This window comes from Engystomops pustulosus, chromosome 10 (assembly GCF_040894005.1).
Source record: "Engystomops pustulosus chromosome 10, aEngPut4.maternal, whole genome shotgun sequence".
Classification (NCBI taxonomy): Eukaryota; Metazoa; Chordata; class Amphibia; order Anura; family Leptodactylidae; genus Engystomops; species Engystomops pustulosus.
This window is the reverse complement of record NC_092420.1, coordinates 59,577,304-59,586,283: the sequence shown is the minus strand read 5'-3', so window position 1 is coordinate 59,586,283 and position 8,980 is coordinate 59,577,304. Positions and strand designations below refer to the sequence as shown.

The 8,980-nt window shown below is 39.4% G+C and overlaps 1 protein-coding gene across 5 annotated transcripts in view; it reads right to left on the bottom strand.

The window, feature by feature from the left end:
- Positions 1–1,086: 1,086 nt before the first annotated feature.
- The window catches only part of LOC140104578 (pre-B-cell leukemia transcription factor 1), an 89,896-nt gene continuing 82,002 nt past the window's right edge, over positions 1,087–8,980 (bottom strand). For all 5 annotated transcript variants that reach the window (XM_072128165.1, XM_072128167.1, XM_072128169.1 and 2 more), the window contains 3 exons: positions 8,001–8,113; positions 6,860–6,949; positions 1,087–3,336 (listed from right to left, as the gene is read on the bottom strand). In XM_072128165.1, coding sequence (XP_071984266.1) covers positions 3,244–3,336; positions 6,860–6,949; positions 8,001–8,113 — 296 coding nt within the window. In that variant the 3' untranslated portion in view covers positions 1,087–3,243. The remainder of the gene's footprint in view (positions 3,337–6,859; positions 6,950–8,000; positions 8,114–8,980) is intronic.

The window sequence follows — 8,980 nt, the reverse complement described above, 5'->3', positions numbered from 1 at the left end:
GTTTTTGTGAAATTTTTTGGAGGCTATTTAAACGTTACTAGCATGAAAGATCATATTAGGACCAAATTGTTTTTGCTCCTGTTCCAAATGTGAACTTTACTGGAGACAAATAGTGACCATAAACACAAACCTACAACCACCGGCATGTGCTTTAAATGCAATGCGACCTGTTGCGACTAGTTTCCCAATCAAATCAGATTGAATTGTGCATTTCCTTTGGTCAACTTACCAGTTTGCATCCTGCTGTCAAGGGCTTTAATGTAGCTGGAAGAAGACGTCACATGCAACTGATCAAAGATTGTCACAAGTCACCATCCAGTAGGCTTCATACTAAGCTCTGATTTAACTTTCATGCAGGTTAGGCAACCACCTGTAACTCCATCAGTTTTTTTTAATCCCTGTAAACCAATCAAAAATGCTTGTAGCTGTTTATATACATAGCTCAGGTATACCCTATGCCAGGTCAGGACACCCAGCAAAAGACCGGCACTTTCTCTATGCATCCCTTTGCACTTCAGATATGTCCGCCTCCACTTCTGAACCTGCCTCAGTCCTGCTACATCACTGTGCTCTCGAAAGGCCCCCTACATGCAAGGTAGATCTTGCTGTTTGACAGCACATTCGCTCCATTGCAAACAATAAGCAGCACTGGGCTGTTCCTGAAGACTCCAATCTGAAGTTTCTTTTGGTTGTTGGTAGGCACAATGGAGAGAACGGGCCGTTGTAGAGCAAGATCTGCCGTACATTTGTAGAATCTTGTGAGAGATCAGAGAAAATTTAGAAGAGAAAGAAGGTTTAGAGAAGCAGGGGGCAAAAGAGAAAGAGCTGCTGCCACTGCCCGGAAGACCTTTGGTGACGCCTGCCGAAGCACTTCATAGTAAACAGATTTGGAGCAAAGGGTTTGCTTGAGTTATGTGCAAAAAGAGCTACAAGGATACTTTATTGGTTTGTGGACTACAAAAAAATTTAATCTTGGCTTATTTTAAGGAAATCTGACACCCACATTGCCCTATGATTGTCGTTAGCCTCTGTAAAGTATCACATCAGGGATCGTCAAATTTACTTTGAAACAAAAAAAGAACTGAAAACAGGAAAAAAAGAATTTATTTCTGGTTCTCAGAAAAGTTATTAAATGTACATTTTATGATGTACCTATGAAGGTTTAACTATTCCAACTTTTTTCCAACATTTTTTTTCATAATTTTTTTGCTTTTTATTTTTTAACTTTAGTTTACAAAATGGGTTTTATCCAGCAGAATCTTTGAGTCCACCTATTTAACCCCGTTTTCTGCCAGAGGCGCGAATAACAGCATATATGTCAAACAACTCTGGCCGTAAAGGGGTCTTTTATATGGAAAATGCCCCCACCCTTGTCCCCTGAAACAATCCCGGAATTTGCCCCAAACCCTGTTCCCGCCCACTTACCCCATCCCTTAGAAAAAAAATAAAACAATAACTAAAAAGGTGCCCAACTACATTTATCTAGCATTGCGTTATAATTCACAAACGCGCGGTGTTAAAAAGAATCAAAATTAAAATAATAAAAAAAAGTCACATGTAGGTAGTTTTGTTTTTTTTGTGTTAAAACTAAGCAAGAAATATGAAAGACATAAAATAGAAATCAGCAACCTATTTCCATGCTAAACGGGTGTGATCTCTGTAACAGGACTTTTTTTTTTTTAAGATTTTTTTTTAAATCTGTTTTTAGTAATAAAGATTATTAAACCCAGGACAATTTTTTTGGCTGTTTGATGTCTTTTTTTTTTTCTTCTGTCTTTTTATCTTGTCTTTTTTTTTTGTTTTCTTCAGAATATACAAGAACATCCAGCATCAAATGTTTATCTCAAATATAACAATCGACGATACACAAGTTATGTGAAACTGCAGTGAATGTTAATAAAGCTGAGCACTTCCCTCTGTGTCTGTCTTTCCTCTGTGCGAGTACATGCGGATTTTTGGTATCAAACGTGGATTGATGACACCCTGTGCAGGTGCTTGTGGATAACTGCCGGACACGAAGAATAATCAGTAATGAAATGATGTCCAAAAATATGACCAATGCTGGGCAAACAATTCCTAGGGACAAATCATATTTTACACGGTGAAGGAGGGTTTGAAGAAGCAGCCATCATATTTGGGACGGATAGGTGTTGGAAATTGAACTAGCGCCGATGACAAAAGAGAAATTTTTTGAATCATTTATCTTGAGAGAAGTCAACTGTTCGAGAGAAATAATATCCATAGTAGTGATGACCACAAAGCAGTTCAGAGAATAGGGGGTTTTACATCCATTCCAAGATGCTAACGTATGGATTCTCATGATTCTGTGTCGGTCATGTCGAAGATTTTTAGTGACGACTGTCCAAATCCATGATTATAGGCAGTGGACGGAGCTCTAGTTTGACAACAAGGATATTTTTTAAACCGATTATGATATTTTTCCCAGAAGAGAAGTAGCTTGTGTGCTTGAAGCAGAACTGCTGTCTGAAGAATAGAACAAAGGTCGATGTGGAAGAACATTTCAACGATATATGTAGCTGGAACTTCTTCTGGTAACGACACATCATGAACTCTCCATCCCAGTTTATTGTCTTTTAAAATGTACAGGCTTTGGTTAGTTTTACTTAATCCATGTATATTAAGCGTTTCCTCATGATCCTGTATCTCTAGTAATTTCAGGAGATGGCATTTTAAATGAACCAGAAGGTCTAAAATAAAGATATCATCAAAAAAAACTGAAGGTTATATATGTGCCGGTAACCAGGCTATAGTCCCATGCTGCAAAAGCATTTTACTGCGTGAGAAAGGAATGGCAGGATTCGTGGCCCTCAGCTGTATTAGAGAAGACTAGATGCCATATGTAATGCATGGTACCGTCACAATCAGTTGTGGGTTTGCACAAGCATTATTAAGGATCTTTTAAACATGGCTGCTTGTGTGCATAGGGGCAGCCATATTTAAATTGTGTAATTAACGCTAGTTTCTGGTGATCCCAAACTAAATTTAAAGAAATTAAAATAAGAAAAAAATGCAAAAAACTAAAACCTACATTACTATTATCACTGATAGAAATGTAGGCATGGATTAAGGAGTCAATGTAAGTAATAATGAAGGCTTGGAAAGTTTCTAATGGATATGCCAAAAGAGGTTGCTTTGTTCACTGCATTCCCACAGTGGCCATCTGGAGTGAGAGGGAAGGGATGGATTCTGGCTTTCAAGAGTAGAAATTCAGGAGCCGGCTGCTCAGTTGGAGGTATCAGAATGGACGCTGCCAGGTCCTTCCGTAGGGGAAGTCACAGACGAAGGAGTGGCCGCATCTTGCCACCCTCCATTAGCCTGAAAAAAAAAAAAAAAAAATCATTTTGTACATTAAACATATGATTGTAAAGAAAGTTCTCTTAAAGGGTTTCACTGACAATGTTGATGGCACATAGAAGTATCATGGACTCTTCATTCTGCTGATGGACTACGCGATGGATAAGCCACCAAAGCCAAATAATTTCAGAGGCCACTTTCAACGGCAAAACGTATAGAAAAGTGGGTTCTTTTTTCATGTAAATCCTTCATTTTTTTTGCATCTTGCCTCATATTATAGTTTAAATTGAGAAATCTTTTCCATGTGTCGGAGCCTCCCCGTTGTGTCCTGCTTGCAGTAAAGCCCGCCTTCCTTTTACGCCCCGCCCCTCTAAGGCGAAAGCCTAAAATGGGTCAGCTTAGTATTCAAATAACTACCTTTTTCAAGAACTCTAGAATTCTGTGTCACAGTAGGCAATTACATTTTTTGTTGCAGTCATTTGTGGGTGTAATGTTGCTTTACAAGTACATAAATTGCCCTATTCCCTATGCAAAAGTGAAATAATATACATCTATTGACATTAAGACCACAAGTGCCATTAACAAGCAGATTTAACCACATAATTCATGTATTAAGTAATCCACCAATTATTCCAGGAAGATTTTCCATTACACATATACAGAATATAGTCGAGCCCTAAAGCCTGCGTCCTGGCTGTATGAAAGGTGTGACCCTCTCCTTAATGCTGCTGCTGACTTGATTCAAGGACAATGCATGGATTTCTGGATCCACCTCTAAGCAGAACCTGGCAGCCTTTTATTTCCCAGCCTATGATTTTGTGGCGGCCTCTCTGTAATCACAGTGGCCCGGTCTTGTCCCCTCCTCTCTTGCGTCCAATCTTTCTCAGAGCTGTAATTGCCATGTCACAGGATCATCTGTTCCTGTCCCTTCAGCAGCTCTTTAATGCACACAAATGACACTTCATGTTATGTGGGGTCATTGTGAACAAACAAAGCAATGGTGGGGGACCCAAGAGACTGAGGAACTATTCAAGAATGTTACAAGTTCTTATAGGTCATTCGTAGTTATTATATTTAGCTTTGTAATTTACATAGCCTATACAATTAGTAGAGCCAGGTGCGAAAACCGTACACCCTGTGCAAAACAAATGGAAATCTATAAGGGTTTATCAGGTACAAATCGATCTAAGATGACCAATATTGTTATACAAGGCTCCTAATAATGCTTGTAACTACAGCGGTAGCAGCCATAGTATGGCCATAGCATGATGTGTGTGAGTAAACAAATATCTAGAATTTATTTAGGGGGGCCCTATTCAGAAGTCTGCTATGGGGTCCTGTTCTTCTAGTCACGCTCCTGCTACTAATACTCTAATAATGCACTGCAGAATAAAGGGGTTACTAAAAGAGTAAAGGGATTAAAATGCACACTACAGCAAGTAATACTGGACCACAAAGCATTTCAAGGCCAACCTAGGTCTACCACAGAAGGGGCGCATGCGCACTACAGGGGCCCCAAGAGTCACCATGTTCCTGGACTGAAGAGCAGTTTAATGAATTGATGATCCCGTATGCGCCTACTGCTCCATTCAAGGTCTGGGCTACATGCACATGAATGTGTGTATTTTTTATTTTTTTTTTTAAATCGACTTGCGGATCGGTTTATAAGTAACACAATTATGTGATCACTTAAAAAATGGCAAAAATTATTTTAAATAGAAAGATGGCATTAGGAAATATATATCCTTCTGAGAAAAAAACCTGTCCTCATGGGGTTAATGGTGTTTTTTTTATTTAGGTGCATCACTGATTGAGAAAGACTTCTGACCATCCAGTGACTGCTCCAAAAAATGTGTCCCTTTCCACCATGAGAGTGAAGTTTTATTTTATTTTTATGTATTACTTGGGTTACATGCAGATTGTGAAGGATGTCACCTTAAATGGTATCCACAGAAGTTCGGGCATTTTTGCTCTATTTATGTCACAAATCTAAAGGTGTGGGACTTACCCCATAGTATGGACAGGCCTCTATACTATAACACTATTATGGTAAAGGCTTTGCAGATTGAATTGAATTATGGTTTACGCTTTTACCATACTTAAATTTGCAGCATTATATTATTTTGAGTCAAATGATAAAATGTATTAGAACAAGAGGTCAGGGGACTAAAAATGTTATACATTAAAAAAAAAAAAAATTTAAGCTGCAAAAAGCAGGTAATTTAAATAAAGTATTGCACATTTGGGCAATTAGATTTATTAACAGTATTACTGAATCAAAATCGGGTGTGGGGTGGGTTGTAAGGGGGGGGGATATGACCTGGCCTGACCTGTAATTTTTTTCCTTAACAATCCCCATTAGCCTTACAATTGCTACAAGTAAATGGCCATCACAGTGAAAACCTCATTTTGGGGAAAAGCAGGTATACATTTTGGCACAATACATAGGATTTTGAAGAATTGAATGCTTTAGTTAGGGAATCGGCCTTGTTTTTTTCCCCCTGTTATTAAGAAACATTTGCCATTTGGAGGTATGTGAGAAGTAAACAGGCTCTGATAACAGATGGAATGAATCAATACCCGTTACCGGAGCACTCTGCTTATTGAGAATGTCACAGGCCTCGCACGCTCTGATGCAAATGCTCAGAGAGCCTCACGTTGCGATATGTGTATAATTAAATACTGAGTCGTTACGGCAGAGATGTATTCTGCACCAAGCAAATGTAACACTGAAAATAACAAAACAATTGTATACCTATGTGAGCCGGCGGCTCTCCCCTCCCACAGCACTGTGTGCATCTTGTGTTATTTCTGTGTTTATGTCAGATCTCACCCCCTCCTCTCTCCCTCTGTCACGGCCTTTGGATGGTGGATGGCTGATCTGAGAAATGTATTTGGATTGCTGTCCCAAATCTGCAGCCGTTCTCCCCGTGTCTGTCTTATTGATTTCACTCCATACGACACGGCTTGTCGCTATGAATTTACATGTCATTCCCAGCCGCGAGCACTGCCAGGAATGTTTGCTCCTCTCCACCGCCCTCCAACAAACACACAAATATGTCCACGCATGTGAACCGCACAAATGTTTGGTGAAAACAATATAGCAAGCTTCTAATATTTCACAATCAGTTCCGCTATCATATTTAATATCGGATAATGGGGTTGGTCAATACTTTCCTGGAACTCCTGTCCCACCTTATGAACAGAGACACGTCTGCTTAGCAAAGAAGTGGTTAACACAGATGGATTCCACACTTGTTCTGCTGTGGCCGTGCTACGTGTCACCTGTTTGGCCATTTCCTGCGGCTGACTGTAAGTGGCCGCAGGTGGCATAAGGAAGTTGATTGTGTGTGACAGGCTTGGGCTCCAGCTGCCTATACAGAGCATCATTTGTGGGTAGAGCACTGTCCGTCGGCTTCACCGGCACAAAGCCAAATAGGTGACCATGAAAGGGAGAGAAGTCTGTGCAATGTGGCAGTCAGGGCCCTGTGGACTTGAAATAATTGGGAAACAGACAGAGAAAACAAGAGGTTTTGTTGCTTACACTGATGCCCTGCGGACTGTACATCTGATTCGCTGACAAAGTCTCACTGTATCCGCCTGTCTGACTGATAACATGGCGAAGGGTATCCACCTGGAAGACAGACAATACTAATGGTGAAGAGAGGGTACCATAATGTGAGGAGGACAGAGACAGGACACAGAGCGGAACGTATAGAAGACAGGAAAAGTATCAAGACAGAAAGGACAAGTGTGAAAGATAAAACGAGATTATGATAAGGAATGGAAAAAAAAGGGAAATCCAGCCATTGAGAAAGGAACAAAGATGAAGTCACGGAAAATGTGCAGAAGGTATAGAAGTAATAAGGGGAAAAAAATGAATACTGGAAAGTAAAACCAATTCATAACCATTAAAAAAAAAAATAGGACAAGTAAACTCTATATATATGCCGAGACCTACGAGGATCTAAGAAACTAAATTTATGAAGTGTTATACTAATATTTTCATTTGTCCTCTGTAAGCAGCCAACAGCAGCAACCAATCTGTCAGACCCTATAAAATAGGCAATAGTTACCGTATTTAGCCATAACGGAAGCTTTGCTATGGCATTCTCTCTCCCGCAGTGGTGGTTACCAACTTGGTAATTTTTGGGAGAAGGAGAGATGCAACGATCGTGAAAACATTAGATTATTAAAAGGCTCTTTGAAGCAAATTTAGTCAAGAGACCACAATGTTAGTTTAGAGTTTTTACATCACATAAGACCTGACATCAGAAATATTAGGTCAAACTCCAGTAAATCTCCAAACATAAGAACAAACCCAAAGAGACCAAACATTCTGGAATTCTTCCTTTCCCTTTGGTTTGTTATGTTACAGGCATCCCAGACCAATAGTTCCTAGTATTAGGACTCAATTTCCATCTGTGTGTGGCTTTTATTTATCAGGACAAGACAACCTGCTGTCACTTGCATGGTCTGCATTATTTTGCTGAGAAGTTCGGCATGTTTTAAGTTGAAGACGTAAGAAGAAGGTTGGGGCCTTAACAACGTGTCTTATAGTTTCACAATGCAGCCATTCACATTGTAGTTTACATTGACCATAAATGCCTTTCAGTTCAACATCAACATCTTCCTCCAAAATGATCGTCAGCAAAGCCTTTTTCAAATTATCTGAAGGTCCCTACCTGTGACTGTACGTTGGCTCCAACCTGGGCACCTTGGTAAGAATCTCCATTGAGAGACTGCACGCTCATGAACAAATCTCCAGAGTTTGACATGTTAAAAGTACTGGAAGAACCTGGAAAGGAAAGAGTGAGGCACCTGAATCAAAGAAAGAAGGAAGTTCAAACCCCGGAGAGGAGGTCTGACATGCATGGTTAAAAAGGAAAGACAGTAAGATGAAGAAGGCGGCAAAGAGTTAGTGCAAGAGATTAAATATTTCATTAAAAAAATTAGAATGAGAGAAAATAAATTTAGGAAAGATAAAAGGAAAAAGTGAAGAGAGCCCATTGTTTAGTACAAGGAGGATAAGTTATTTTATGGAAGATTTGAGCTAGGTTAGTTTGATGGATTTGTTCACTGAATATGCATCATTGGAGGTAAAGGGTCTGAATTTGAAACACCAACATGATATACTGCCCACTTATTAGGTCATAGAAATCAGCCTGGAGGACTATGATATCATCATGAGCCATTCAAAACTTCAACAATCTAATCCTTTATTTTTAATACGAATAACAGAGTCCCAAGAATGCACACGAGGCTGAAAACATCTAAGGGCTATAGCACATCAACACAATGTACATGTCTGTGTCCTTTGTCAAGCTTTTTGTGTTGTATACTCAATAAATCCATGTTAAAGCCACTTTACTTTATCAGTCATGGTACAAAACATGCTCAGCACCACAATTGTCCCAAATGGTAGTGCACTTGCACATCACATGTGACCATTGAAGTCCATAAGACAAATATTCCTCTGCACAAGAACAGGCCAAAAGAAATAACAGGTCCAAGTAACAAGTCCAATGTTTTCCATCTAGTGGAATTATCCAGTAGTCAACTCTTATATTTTACAGAGAAAATATTAAATTAAGAAATGCCATCTGGGCAATATGCCACTTGAGCAGAGTCGCATCTTACTATACAAAATGTTTTATGATATCAA